This window comes from Eptesicus fuscus, chromosome 1 (assembly GCF_027574615.1).
Source record: "Eptesicus fuscus isolate TK198812 chromosome 1, DD_ASM_mEF_20220401, whole genome shotgun sequence".
NCBI lineage: Eukaryota > Metazoa > Chordata > Mammalia > Chiroptera > Vespertilionidae > Eptesicus > Eptesicus fuscus.
Genome location: NC_072473.1, coordinates 77,985,883 through 78,001,495, shown reverse-complemented (window position 1 = coordinate 78,001,495; position 15,613 = coordinate 77,985,883). Strand labels below are relative to the sequence as shown.

General features: G+C 44.1%; 2 protein-coding genes across 2 annotated transcripts in view; both read left to right on the top strand.

Annotated features, from left to right (window-relative positions):
• COL4A6 (collagen type IV alpha 6 chain) overlaps positions 1–15,613 on the top strand; it is a 464,282-nt gene that overhangs the window by 83,568 nt on the left and 365,101 nt on the right. The gene's annotated exons all lie outside the window — the stretch shown is intronic.
• Positions 11,356–12,711, top strand: LOC114228002 (ornithine decarboxylase-like). The gene is given in 1 exon segment (XM_054714620.1): positions 11,356–12,711. A coding segment is annotated over 1 exon segment (1,356 nt).

Sequence of the window (15,613 nt, the reverse complement as noted above, 5' to 3'; positions counted from 1 at the left end):
TTGGCACTAGTATCTTTTCAGGTTGTGACTGCTAAGGGATAAAGGCATTGAAGCTGAGGGTTCTTAACATAGATATATTTTTAATCAACCAGAGGGGAAAATATAATTGAAAACAGAATTAAAAGTGATAGCAGAAAAATAATTAGATATTACATGGAGAGGTCATGGGGAATGGTTTCCACAAAATTAAAAATGGTAAATCAGCAAAGCTGTTGTAGCTCAGTGGATTGAGTGCTGTCCCAAGCACCAAGAGGTCACTGGTTAAATTCCCAGTCAAGGCACAGGAGGCAGCCAATTGATGTTTCTATCTCTCTCCTCCTTCCTTCCTCTCTCTCCAAAATCAATAAAGACATTCTTTTGAAAGGTAAATCAATGTTTTCGATATCCTGTAGACTATCATCATGATAGATCTGGCATTTAGGTTTGTATAGGATGACAGATAGACTATGTACTGAGAACACAAGACCTCCTTGATCTAGCCTGAGTCTAGTTTTCCAAATTCATTCCTTCTCTTTCCAATGAATTATTTTCATCTGTCATTGCTTATAAAGACCCCCCCCCTTCTTAAATCATAACCCATTGGTCCTTCAAGAATTTGGGTGAGCCCAGCAAGGCATGGACCAGTGGTTAGCATCGACCTAAAAAGCAGGAGGTCACAGTTTGATTCCCGGTGAGGGCACATGCCCAGATTGTGGATCGATCCCTAGTGGGGGTTGGGGGGGGTGCAGGAAACAGCTAATTAATGATTTTCTCTCATCATTGATTTCTCTCTTTCCTTTCTGAAAGAAATAAAAATCCTATCTAATAAAAGAGTAATATGCAAATTAACCATCACTCTGCTACACCCACAAGCCATGCCCACAAGCCAATCAGGAGTGAGTATGCAAATTAACCCAACCAAGATGGCTGCAGCCACAGAGAGCAGGAGGGAGGCTTGGGTTTCCCTGGTGATGGAGGAAGCTAAGCTTTCCACACACCCTGGCTGGCCCAGGCCTCCACTCAATGCTACAAAGTTTCAATTATAGAAGGTAAATAAATTCCAACAGAAATGGCAGCAGCCATGTAGCTGGAGAGGCAGGAGGCTAGGGTTTCCCCGGGCGATGGAGGAAGCCAAGCTTCTGCAGCCCTGGCCAGCCTAGGCCTCCACTCCAGGCTACAAAGTTTCAATTATAGAAGACACATTAATCCCAACAGAAATGGCTGCTGCCACGGAGCGAGCAGAAGGCTTGGCTCAGCTCCAGGCTACAAAGTTTCAATTGTAGAAGATAAATAAATTCCAGATACCAGGGCCTCCGATTGGGTTGCCGGGGGGGGTGGCTGGCCTGCAAACCACCACAGGCCCCTCGCCCAGGCCACCCCACACCCCAAGGGAACCACCACCCTGATCCGGGACACCCTTCAGGGCAAACTAGCTGGCCCCCACCAATGCACCAGGCCTTTATTCTATCTAATAAAAGAGTAGTATGCAGATTGACCATCACTCCAACACATAAGATGGCTGCCCCCATGTGGTCAAAGATGGCTGCCCCCATGTGGTCAAAGATGGCTGCCCCCATGTGGGCACAAGATGGCTGCCATAAGATGGCCAGCAGGGGAGGGCAGTTGGGAGGGACCAGGCCTGCAAGGGAGTGCAGTTGGGGGTGATCAAGCCTGCAGGGGAGGGCAGTTAGAGGTGACCAGGGGGCAAACTGGCTGGCAGGGGAGCAGTTAGACATCAATCAGGCTGGCATGGGAGTGGTTAGGGGGTGATCAGGCTGGCAGGCAGAAGCGGTTAGGGGCAATCAGGAAGGCAGGCAGGCAAGCAGTTGGGAGCCAGCATTCCTGGATTGTGTGAGAGATGTCCAACTGCATGTTTAGGCCCGATCCCACTAGGATCGGGCCTAAATGGGCAGTCGGATATCCCTCGAGGTGTTCCAGATTGGAGAGGGTGCAGGCTGGGCTGAGGGACACACACCCATTCCCCCCGCCCATGCATGAATTTCATGCACCGGGCCTCTAGTATATATATATATATATATATATATATATATATATATATATATATATATTATATTTGTTTTTTTTTAAAGAGTTCAGGTGACAACACCTTCATTAATCCCCTCACTATGCTTATCTCAAAACACCTACCTCTGATCCCTCTTCTGAAATCTTATATGCCTATCTATATTCCAATTTAGCATGTGATAGATTAGGACAGTATATTGTAGTACAGTAGCCCCCACTTAAATGTGGAGGACAAATTTCAAGATGCCCAGTGCATGCCTGAAATTGCAGAGAGTACCAAACCCTCTATATACTATTATTGTTCCTTATAAATGCATGTCTTTCTCCTTATTCAACTTCTTCAACTGTCAGAAATGTGGCAGTAGCTGAACCATCAGCAGACACAATATCTCCAGTGTTATATTTTTCAGGCCAAACCTATTCCTGAATCTGTGTTACCATCCCTTACTTGCAGTAAATGGCTTGGTTTCACTCATTTCAGGAGATCCTTTGCTTATGTCTTTGTATAAGTTCAATGCTTTCTGGTTGAACATGTTGCCATCAATTGGAACACACTTTCTGTTCATGTCTTACACCCAAAAATTTAATTCATTTTCCATTTGAACTAAGCACTTATCACACACTGTGGTAATAACTTTTGCAGTTTGAGGTACAAATGTGTTTTTCCTTCTTCTTCTTCACAATTTAATGGATAAAATATTCATTCTTACCATAGATCTTAGTAAACTCAACATATAAGTTTAATATTTATTATTAAGTCAAAAATTTCACCTTTCTACTTAAAGGAAGTTTCTCTTTGATATCTTAATTGCCAGCAACACTACTCTTGCTTTGTGACATTATTAAGTACTGGAGGCCCAGTGTACAAAATTCATGCACGGGTAGGGTCCCTAGGCTTGGCCAGTGATCAAGGCTGATCTGTGGGGTGACCAGTGGGGCGATCAGGGGGCCCCCACTGGCACCTGCATTGGTTGGCCTGGGGAGTGCAAGCTAGGGGCAGCTCCTGCATTGAGCATCTGTCCCCTGGTGGTCAGTGTGCATCATAGCAACTGGTCGTTCCACCAGTCCTTCCGCCAGTCCTTCCTCTGTTTGGTTGATTTGTATATTAGGCTTTTATTATATAGTATAATAAGGGTTACTTGAACACAAGCACTGTGATACTGCAACAGTCAATCTGATAACCCAGATGGATAAGTGATGAATGGGCAGGTAGCATATACAGCATAGATACACTGGACAAAGGGACTATTCTCATACTAGAGGGAAGTCACAGGTCAGCATGAGATTTCTTCACACTACTCAGAATAATGCACAACTGAAAACTCATGAATTGTTCCCTTCTAGAATTTTCCATTTAATATTTCTAGACCGTGGTTGACTGCAGGTAACTGAAACAGTGGAAAGCAATAACCATGGATAAGGGGGGACTACTGTAATCTTTACATGTGAGTTATTCTTATCTCCCAAACATTAGTAGTTTGTAAGCTCCCAGACATGGAGCCCAAAGTTGCCTTATATGATATGTCTTTGTGTACCCAACAGTACTGTGTGCATAGTACACACTAGATTAATGGGTTTATAACTTCATGTAGAGTATGGTCATAGTTGAACAGAATGGAAAAGTGAGACAGTTTGATATTGGCATGAATGAAAGGATGTGGGAATCCTAGCAATTGAAATGAAAGAAAACTGGATGGATCTCTGGAATTAGGGATTATTTGATGGTAACCACCAGACAGACCAAAACATTTGGTGCCTTCCAGACATGACTGACATGGCTTTTGGTGTGCTTAGGAATATTTCCTTCTTGAAGTTAATGACTTTTATCCATCTGGGTCTATCTTTTTAGCAGCTGCTCTGAATATAGGAATTCTAGATTGCATCTGTTGACTCTACACAAATAAGATATGTACACAGGGTATCTTTTTTATTTCCATAACTATAAATATGTTCTGCAGGTGGCATTTCCCTGAAATCTATACTTCCCAAAAGCAAATGATAACAGCCTCTGTCCTTTAATTATCCTGAATATGTGAACATTTAAAATTATTACTGTACTTTTGCTCACTCATGCCTACTCCCCAGTATCCTGTATTTAATATTTATATATTGCTTCAACTTTAAACCAAAAACTTGTTTTGCATTCTGAAACACAGAATGGGCACCTAGTAGGCACTTAATAACATTTTATGAATGTAGCTGATTTACCTAAAGATATGCTAAATAGACTCTAAGCCATGTGTTGAATTTTAAGAAGAAACTAGAGACCCAGTGCACGAAATTTGTGCACAAAATTCATGCACGAGTGTGTGTGTGTGGTGGGGGGGATCCCTCAGCCCGGCCTGCACCCTCTCCAATGTAGGACCCTTCGGGGAATGTCTGACTGCCGGTTTAGGCCTGATCCCTCTCACAATCCAGGATTGCTGGCTCCTAACTGCTTGCCTGCCTGGCTGCCTGATCGCCCTGAACCACCTCTGCCTGCCTGCCTGATCGCTCCTAACTGCTCCCCTGCTGGTCTGGTCACCCCTAACCACCTCTGCCTGCCTGCCTGATCGTCCCTAACTGCTCCCCTGCTGGCCTGATCGTCCCTAACCGCCTCTGTCTTGGCTCCCGCATCCAGGACCCAGGCTTCCCTCCTCTGGACAACCACAGGCAACCAGGACCCAGGCTTCCCTCCCTCTGGCCAGCCGCAGGGACCTGGGACCCGGGCCGACTTCACCTGGACCGGCTGCAGGTGCCTGATACCTTGGGCCACTTCTCACAGGCTGGCTGCAGCCACAGGCACCCGGGACTGCATTTGCCGGGGCCCGGCTTTGTTAGGAAGGACGTCTGGAAGGTCATCCAGAAGACATCCAGTCTAATTAGCATATTACCCTTTTATTAGTATAGTTCAGTGGTTCTCAACCTTTCTAATGCCACAACCCTTTAATACAGTTCCTCATGTTGTGGTGACCCCCCAACCATAAAATTATTTTTGTTGCCACTTCATAACTGTAATTTTGCTACTGTTATGAATCATAATGTAAATATCTGTGTTTTCCGATGGTCTTCCCACAGGTTGAGAACCACTAGCAGGGTCACCTAAGACAATTAGTTCGACCATTAGACCAGTCACTATGATATGCACTGACCACAAGGGAACATACGCTCTGACCCATAGGTTTGCTTGCTACTGGGGCCCGGCCAATCATGACGGGGTGAGACAGGCTGGACATGCCCTGGAGCCCTCCCCAGCCCCAATCATGTACCTGTGGGGTCCCTTGGGCTGGCCTGTGCCCTCTCACAATCCGGGACCCTTCAGAGGATGTCAGAGAGCTGGTTTCAGTCTGATCCCCACAGGCTAGGATGAGGGACCCCACCAGTGCACAGTGCCTCTAGTTTATAAATAATACAAGAATAAACTATGTTTAATGTACTCACAACTGTAAACCTAATTTTGCTACATCCTAGGACTCTGAAGCTCTTTATAACTTATGCCCTCTTGCCATGCCTGGTCTAGAAATGCCACTCTTTGGAAAGGATCTGAACTCCCAACTTTCCATTTCAGCTACTTTATTCTACCCATATCTTATGTTATACTATGCTGTCAGCTCATGGGATTCAAAATACAAGGGATGAAATTCTTCTGCTCTATTTTGTCTGCAGTCTCCAAAATCAAAAGAATATTGATTGAGTTTTATGATAACCAATAGAATGAAATGAGACAATTTATTAAGAGTAATTATACATTGAACTTAGGTCTACTTAGATGTTACAGGTAAAACAAGATGAAGACATACTAATTCTTTTTTTAATGTTTTTATTGATTTTGGAAAGAATGAGAGGAAGGGGGAGGAAGAGAGAGAGAGAAATACATTGATGAGAGAGAACCATGAGTCAGCTGCCTCCTTCACACTCCCTACTGGGGATTAAGCCCACAACCCAGGTATGTGCCCTGACCTGAAATTGAACCTGTGATTGGGACAATGCTCAATCAACTGAACCACACCAGCTAGGGTGCCATACTAAATCTTAACCTTTTGCACTCGGATGTCGAGTCTGACTCGACACGGTTAGCATTAGAATAAAGGAATCGAGAAAAAAGCAAGCGAGTGCAAAGGGTTGAAGGAATTTTTACTATTGTTTTTTCATTTACCTGTCAAATTCATGCTCCCATTCAGCAAATGTCTACTTTGTCCCACATGTTGTGCCTGGACCTGGAAATACAGAAATGAATAATATATTCTCCCTGCTCTTGAGGAACTCACAGTCTAGTAAGGGAGACAGACAAGAAAACTGGTAGTTCCAATACAGAGCTATAAATTCTATGTGTTGGAGTGCTGCAGGAGTCTACAATGCCCTAAATTGTGTGGGAAGTGTCAAACAAGACTTCTTGGGGAACCTGAGTGCAAGTGATATTACATAGGAATAATTTTGAATCTGCTTTCCATCATTTGTAAAAGTCGGTACTTTAACAATTATTTATAACAACTTTTTGAGACATAGTTACAAGTGATTTTAAGAGGTTGAAAGTCTATAAAATACCTTCCTAACTAGGGAACTTCTCAGTCCCTAGCTAACCTTGCTCTGGCCCATCATATATTTAACTTCCAGAGTTACTCTTCTAAAAATTCCCAGGGAAGATTTGACAAGTTGGAGTTATCCAGGAGAAAGGGCAGAGAGAGGAGAAAGGAAAGGAAGAAATGGTGGTATTGCATGGAAAAGTAACAATATATTCAAAAAGGAGATGAAATAGAGGGACTTTTAGTGTAAAAGGTGGTTGGTGGAGGTAACAAGAGAAGGTCAAAGAAGCATACATACAGGGCCTTGCATGTCATGGTAAGGAAGTTAGACTTCATCCCGTAAGGTAATGAGTAACCCCAGAAGCAGTTTTATGAAATAACTAGAGGTCCGGTGCATGAAATTCGTGCATGTGGGGGGGGGCAGGGTGTCCTTCAGCCCAGCCTGCACCTTCTCCAATATGGGACCCCTCGAGGGATATCTGACTGCCCGTTTAGGCTCGATCGGCCTAAACATGCAGTCGGACATCCCTCTCACAATCCAGGACTGCTGGCTTCCAACTGCTCACCTGCCTGCCTTCCTGTTTGCCCCTAACCACTTCTGCCTGCCAGCCTGATAACCCCCTAACCACTCCCCTGCCAGCCTGATTGATGCCTAACTGCTTCCCTGCCAGCCTGTTTGCCCCTAACTGCTCTCCCCTGCAGGCCTGGGTCCTCCCCAACTGCCCCTCCCTGCAGGTCCGGTCGCCTCCAACTTCCCTCCTCTGCCAGCCTGGTCACCCCTAACTGCCCTCCCCTGCAGGCTTTATCACCCCCAACTGCCCTCCCTTGCAGGCCTGGTCCCTCTCAGCTGCCCTCCCCCACTGGCCTGATTGCCCACAACTGCCCTCCCTTGCAGGCCTGGTCCCTCCCAACTGCCCTCCCCTGCTGGCCATCTTGTGGTGGCCATCTTGTGTCCACATGGGGGCAGGATATTTGACCATATGGGGGCAGCCATCTTGTGTGTTGGAGAGCTGGTCAATCTGCATATTATTCTTTTATTAGATAGGATAAAGGCCTGGTGCATGGGTGGGGGCCAGCTGGTTTGCCCTGAAGAGTGTCCCTGATCAGGGTGGGGCAGCCTGGGCAAGGGGCCTGTGGTGGTTTGCAGGCCAGCCACACCCCCTGGCGACCCAATCGGAGGCCCTGGTATCTGGGATTTATTTATCTTCTACAATTGAAACTTTGTAGCCTGGAGCGAAGCCAAGCCTTCTTCTCTCTCTGTGGCAGCAGCCATTTCTGTTGGGATTTATTTATCTTCTGTAATTGAAACTTTGTAGCCTTAAGTGGAGGCCAAGCCAGGCCAGGGTGTGCAGAAAGCTTGGCTTCTTCCATTGCCAGGGGCAACCCTAGCCTCCTTCTCTCTCCAGCTCCGTGGCTGCCGCCATTTTTGTTGGGATTTATTTATCTTCCATAAGTGAAACTTTGTAGCCTTAAGTGGAGGCCTGGGCCAGCCAGGGTATGCGGAAAGTTTGGCTTCCTCCATCACCGGGAAACCCAAGCCTCCCTCCTGCTCTCTCTGTGGCTGCAGCCATCTTGGTTGGGTTAATTTGCATACTCGCTCCTTATTGGCTGGTGGGCATGGCTGGTGGGTGTGTCTTGCGGTGTAGCAGTATATGGTCAATTTGCATATTACTCTTTTATTAGATAGGATGACCATCTATATATTGTCATTGTCTTATATCAGTGGCAGTCACCTATGAAAACTGAGGCAGGGAATGAAAGTCAAATTTTAACAAATTCCAACTTTAAATGACATTTTAGGGCCCAAACTGCAATGGAGTCAAAATATTGTATCATTAAGCGAAAAAATGGCAGCCGAATAGGCAGACATGTTGTGCACCTCCTCTTGGGACCAGGCTGGAAAAGAAACTAAATCAGAGAACATCCACCTGGAATTTTAACAAATTAGACACAGCTGAGGAGACAACTTTCAATAAGGAAGGGCAGAGGACACCTGAAGAATGATAGGAGCAGGGATCTGGACTGGAAAGGGATGCCCAGCCCCCGGGCTGAGAGCTTGAGGTGCAGGCTGAATTGCACCAAAGCCACATCCTTTGGTGATAGACATAATACCCAATTATGAAAAGGAAAACCCCAGAGCTGCTGGCACCCAGGAAATCTAGACCTGGGAACACAGCTGCGGGGTGCTGTTCCCCGAAAGATGGCCTGAAAAGCAGCCCGAGTGGCACAGTGCAGGGAGACAGAAATCCGCAGTTTCGTGGTTGTTTTACTTGCCTCCACTTTGTTTTGTCTTTGCTTTTACTCGCTAAACCCAGAATATAGGACTTTTCAGCTGCAAAAACTCACCCAAGTTTCTCATGCAGGGCGAGTCATGGATTTGTGGAGCCTGAGGAGAGGCTGGGGAGGGAAGAGAGCAGCAAGACTGGCCAAGACTCTTCCTAATCCTCCAAACCTAAGCAGCCATTTTCCCCAGAAGAGCTAGTCCCTCCCAGTAGCTTCAAGGCAGGGAATACAGCCTGCCACACTCTGCCTGTATTTGAGCTATACAAAGGAAACAAAGGCTCTGAATAGCCCCAAAGAGCCCTCAGTGTCTGGGTTGGAAGAGGGGTCAGTCCACTCTACTATTCTGGGAATCAGACTGATAAAAGCACCAGATTGCCAGACAACCCCACTAGTCTTCATACAAGGATCTCTGACCAACCAAGGCCAGAGTTATATTTTGGAACATTTACAGAGGAGTGGCTCTGGGTCTGGGAAAATACATCCATCTAATCCCTGGATAGTGAAACAACACCAGCCTCACCTAAAGCCCTGACAGAAACAGACGCTTGAGTAATTAAGATTGACAGCTGGCAGAGAAGCAAAGCAGGCAGATTGGTCCCGCCTGCTTGCAGACAAGGCCTGTGGAGACAGAAACAAGAAGAGGAGAGGCACATCACCTAAGACAGTGCCTGATGGTGGTCAGCACCTAAATACCTAACAGGGAGCCCAGAATAGGCAGACAGAACAGAAGAATAGAGTCCTAAACCAGCCCAAATGAGGTATTAAAATGCAGCTGAGCCGAAACTGGTTTGGCTCAGTGGATAGAGCGTCGGCCTGCGGACTCAGGGGTCCCAGGTTCGATTCCGGTTGGGGGCATGTACCTTGGTTGCGGGCAAATCCCCGATGGGGGGTGTGCAGGAGGCAGCTGATCGATGTTTCTCTCTCATCGATGTTTCTGGCTCTCTATCCCTCTCTCTTCCTCTCTGTAAAAAAATCAATAAAATATATTTTTAAAAAATGCAGCTGAAGTGAATGAAACTTCACTTTTTTATTTTTAATATTCTTTTTAATTTTTAGTATTATTTATTTTATTGTTATTGTTATTTTATTTTATTTTCACCTTTTTCTTCCTTGCTTTTCCCTTTTTTGTCCTGTTTCTCTTCTCCTTTCCCTGAATTAGTTATTCCATTTTCTTTCTTTTTACCCCTTATTAAAAGTGATCTTCTATATCTGCTTAATTGATGTTGTATTATTATTGTAGTTTCTGTAGGCTTATACATATATCTAATTACCTCTCCCCTGCTCTTACTCCATTTCCCCTTCTCTTTCTTTGCTACTCAATTTATTTATTTATTTTCCGCTCCTCTCTTGCTCTTTTCTGCTCATAATTTTTTAATTAGTTTCACTTCCAAAATTCATGCCTATCTGCTCTCTCTTCTATTCTCCTTTTCAATAAATAAATAAATATTTTTTTTATTTTTTCTTCTTATCCACTCATTCTCTTACTAAATACTAAATACTTAGTATTTAGTAAATACTAAACTGTGACCCTTCCTCAATACTAAACTGTGATCCTTCCCCTATTTACCCAATTCCTTAACCTTATTTTCTTTTCTCATTATCATTTTTGTTCTCCTTTCTCTTTCCTAATTCTCTTTTCTCTGGTGGTCAATTCCATTGGTATTTTAGGTTTCTTGAGTACATTCGTGTTCTGTTCCTTTTATGTCATGTCTTGTGTTGTATTTTGTGCTGTTCAGTCAGCACCTCTACAATGGTTGGCACAACAGGGTAAAGAGTGAACCACATAATCAGACACCCTGAGAGGAGACTCCATCCATGAATGGGACAATAACATTCAAGACCCAACTACATCAAGAAAAACTGAATATCTCAAGTAGGGGGAATCCCTAGAATACCCAGTTGAGAAGACATGAGAGATTAAACCATTGGGTCCCACAAAATATCTACTACATAAGACAAATTCAAAAAATCTGGGTGGCATAGAAGTTTAATATAATGCATAGAAACAATCGCAAAGTAACAGCAAAAATGGAGTGACAAAGAAACAGCCCCCATATGACAGAAAAGGATGAATCACCAGAAAAGGAAATAAATGAAATGGAGGCAAGCAATATGTCAGAGAATGATTCAAAGTTATGGTTATAAAGATGCTGAAAAGGCTGGATGAGAAAATCACCATGTGTAAAAATCAAGATAAAATGAAGAATGACATAGCTGAAATAAAGAACACAATGGTGTCAGCGCTCTCAGTCTCCGCCACCGCCGCCCCTCTGCCAGAGCTCCGGCGCCACTCGGCTGGCGGTCTCCACGGGAGGGAGCGAGGCGGCGGGTGGCCGGGAGAGCGGCTGACGGGGGTGGCCGGTGGTCCTGCACGCTCGGCGGTGGCGGCGGCTCCATGGGGTCGGCGTGAGGCGGCCAGCGCTCCAAGGCATTCCCGCTGCTGCACGGAGGGGACCATCTCCCATGGACAGAGCTCCTGGAGAGCATGGCTGAACAGCTGGCAGTAGTTTCCCCAGTCCCGTCTCTTCGTTTTCCTTTGTGCAGCATTTGGGAACATCCAGAAACCATGAACATGAACAGCATTAGTAATGAAGAGTTTGACTGCCACTTCCTCGATGAGGGCTTTACCGCCAAGGACATCCTGGACCAGAAGATTAACAAAGTCTCTGCTTCAGACGATAAGGATGCCTTCTATGTCGCGGACCTGGGAGACATTCTAAAGAAACACCTGCGGTGGCTAAAAGCTCTTCCGAGGGTCACCCCCTTCTATGCAGTCAAATGCAATGACAGCAGGACCATCGTGAAGACCCTGGCTGCCATTGGGACGGGCTTTGACTGTGCCAGCAAGACTGAGATACAGTTGGTGCAGAGCCTCGGGGTGCCTCCGGAGAGGATCATCTATGCAAACCCTTGTAAACAAGTGTCTCAGATTAAATACGCCGCCAGTAACGGAGTCCAGATGATGACTTTCGATAGCGAAGTCGAGCTGATGAAGGTTGCCAGGGCACATCCAAAGGCAAAGATGGTTTTGCGGATTGCCACCGATGACTCCAAAGCAGTGTGTCGTCTCAGTGTTAAATTTGGTGCCACACTCAAGACCAGCAGGCTTCTTTTGGAACGGGCCAAGGAGCTAAACATCGATGTCATCGGTGTGAGCTTCCACGTGGGCAGTGGCTGTACTGACCCTGAGACCTTTGTGCAGGCCATCTCCGATGCCTGCTGTGTCTTCGACATGGGGGCTGAGGTTGGCTTCAACATGTACCTGATAGATATAGGTGGTGGCTTTCCTGTATCTGAGGATGCAAAGCTTAAATTTGAGGAGATCACCAGTGTAATCAACCCAGCCCTGGACAAGTATTTTCCATGAGACTCGGGAGTGACACTCATAACTGAGCCGGGCAGATACTATGTTGCGTCAGCTTTCATGCTTGCAGTTAATATCATTGCCAAAAAACTGGTCTTAAAGGAACAGACGGGCTCTGATGATGAAGACGAGTCGAGCGAGAAGACCTTCATGTATTACATGAACGATGGAGTGTATGGGTCCTTCAACTGCATTCTCTATGATCATGCGCACATGAAGCCCCTTCTGCAGAAGAGGCCCAAACCAGATGAGAAGTACTACTCCTCCAGCATCTGGGACCTGACCTGTGACGGCCTCAACCGCATTGTGGAGCGCTGCAGCCTGCCCGAGATGCACGTGGGGGACTGGATGCTCTTTGAGAACATGGGTGCTTACACTGTGGCTGCTGCTTCTACTTTCAATGGGTTCCAGAGGCCGACGATCTACTACGTGATGTCAGGGCCGACATGGTTAGTGCCAGGGCATGTGTGTGGGCCTGATAAGAGACCTTGGGGCGCTCCCTTCCAGGAGCCCTGCACCTGTCTTCCCCCACTTCCCCTACAGGCATGCAGCCCCTAAATGCTAAGGGCTCACAGGACTTAGAAGCAGGGCGGCAGGGGGCAGCTCGTCCTGGGCTAACCCTGAGCCTGTCTCCAAGGCCCTCCCCTCTCTCTGCCTTCTCAGCCCCACCTGGTCCCTCTCCTGTTGCTGCTTCTGTCCTAAGCCCTTCTTGTCCTAAGCCCTTCCTGGTTTTGGTGTCCCCAGCTGTAGCAAATGTACTTTTTAGGGGGGGCAGGAAGGGAATAGATATCTTATTCGACTTATGCTCTTATCTTACTCTAATTGAAAGGAATGATGTTGCTTGATTAAATAGAACGTTTTTAAGTTTATTTTCTCCCTATTAAGGGAGATGCTCTAGAAAAATTGAAGAATACAAATGGATGGGAAAATCTCTCCAATAACTGTGATTTGTATTTTCAGATTTTCCCTGATCCATAACCATTTTAGAAAAGTCTGGTTAAGATATTTCTGTGTGGCGGGAATACTTTAATGAGTGCATGTGACCTGTGGTTTCCTTAAAAAAAAATACATTGGAAGGATTCAATAGTAGACTAGAAGTGGCTGAGGCCCAAATCAGCAAGTTTGAAGACAATGTAGAAAAAAACACCCAAGCAGAACAGCAACTGAAAAAAAAAAAAAAAAAAAAAAAAACTTAAAAAGCAGGAGGGATGTCTAAGGGAGCTTTGGAAAAACACAAAATGAAAAAAACCTCCATATAATAGAGGTACCAGAAGGAGAAGAATCTGATAAAGGAATAGAAAACCTGTTTGAAGAAATAATGACAGAAAACTTCCCTGATCTGGGGAAGAAAAAAGTCACATAAATACAAAAAGCACATAGTCCCAAACAAGATGAACCCAAAAAGACCCACACCAAGACACATCATAATCAAATTGGCAAACATAATGGCTGCCAGAGACAGACAGAAAGTTACCTACAAGGGATCTCCCATTAGACTATCACCTGATTTTTCAGCAGAAACAGATCAGGTCAGAAGGTAATGAAATGAAGTATACAAAGTGACACAAAACAAAGGACTGAATCCAAGTATACTCTATCCAGCAAGGTGATCATTCAAAATTGAAGGGGAAATCAGGAGCTTCACAGATGGAAAAAAAAAAAAGCTAAGGGAGTTTATTACCATGAAGCCAGCAATGCAAAGAATGCTAAAGGAACTCTTGTAAAAATAAGAAATAGAAAGGGAAGAAGTAACACATGTATAAAGAATAAAAATGGCAACAAACAAGTACCTATAAATAATAACCTTAAACATAAATGAATTAAATGCTCCAAACAAAAGACATAGGATAGCTGAATGGATAAGAAAACAATCCATATATATGCTGTCTACAAGAAACCCACCTCAGAACAAAGAACTCACATAGAACTGAAAGTGAAAGAATGGAAAAATATTTTTTTCCAGGCAAATGGAAATGAAAAAAAAAGCTAGGGTAGCAATACTTATATCTGACAAAATTGACCTCAAAGTGAAGGCCATAACAAGAAATAAGTAAGGCCATTTCATAATACTAAAGATATTGATTCAACACAAGGATATAACTCTGGTAAACATGTATACACCCCAATACAGGAGCACACAAATACATAAAATACCTCCTGGAAGATATCAAGGTAGAGAGGGACAGAAATACAATCATAGTAGGGGACTTTAATACCCTATTAACACCACTAGATAAATCCTCTAGACAAAAACCAGCATAGAAACATCAATCCTAAATGACTCACTAGATCAGATGGAATTAATTGACATCTTCAGAACATTCCACCCCAAAGCTAAGGAATATATATTCTTCTCAAGTGTACATGGGACATTTTCAATGATAGACCACATTATGGGACACAGGCTAAGTCTCTACAAATTCAAGAAGATTGAAATCATATCAAGCATCTTCTCAGGTCACAATGGCATAAAATTAGGTATCAACTACAAGAAAAACAGTCAAAATTATGAAGGCTAAATAGCATGCCTTAAACAATGAATGGGTTATCAATGAGATCAAAGAAGAAATTAAAAACTTTCTGGAAACAAATGAAAATTAAAACACAACCATCCAAAATCTATGGGAAACAATAAAAGCAGTCCTGAGAGGGAAGGTCATAGCCTACCTTAAAAAAAAAAAGTAATAAGCTATCTGTCCTGACAACTGAAAGAACTAGAAAGAGAGCAACAATGAAAGTCCAGAGTAAGTAGAAGGAAGGAAATAATAAAAATCAGAACTGAAATAAATAACATAGAGAGAGAGAGAAAAAAAAGATCAATAGAACCAAGAGAAAGTTTGTTGAAAGGATGAACAATATTGATGAATCTAGCCATGCTCACCAAGAAACACAGAAGGAGGACCCAAATAAACAAAATCAGAAATGACAGAGGTGAAGCAACAACTGACCCCACAGACATACATAGGATTGTAAAAAAAAATACTACAAACAACTCTACTCCAACAAACTGGACGACTTATAAGAAATGGACATATTCTTAGAAAAATACAATCTTCCAAAACTCAATCAGGAAGAATCAGAAAACATGAATAGGCTGATAACTATGGATGAAATTAAAGCAGTAATAAAAAAACTTCCAGCAAACGAAAGCCCTGGTCTGGACAGCTTCACAGGGGAGTTTTACCAAATATTCAAAGAAGAACTAATGCCAACCCTCCCCAGGTTATTTCAAAATATTCAAGAGGAAGTAACATTTCTAAGTTCTTTATATGAAGCCTGCATTACCCTAATCCCAAAACAAGATAAAAACACTACAAAAAAAAAAATTAGAATTACTGGCCAATATCCCTGATGAATAGAGATGCTAAAATCCTCAAGAAAATATTAGCAAATACCATCCAGCAATACATTAAAAAAATCATACACCATGACTAAGTGGGGTTTATTCCAGGGATGCAAG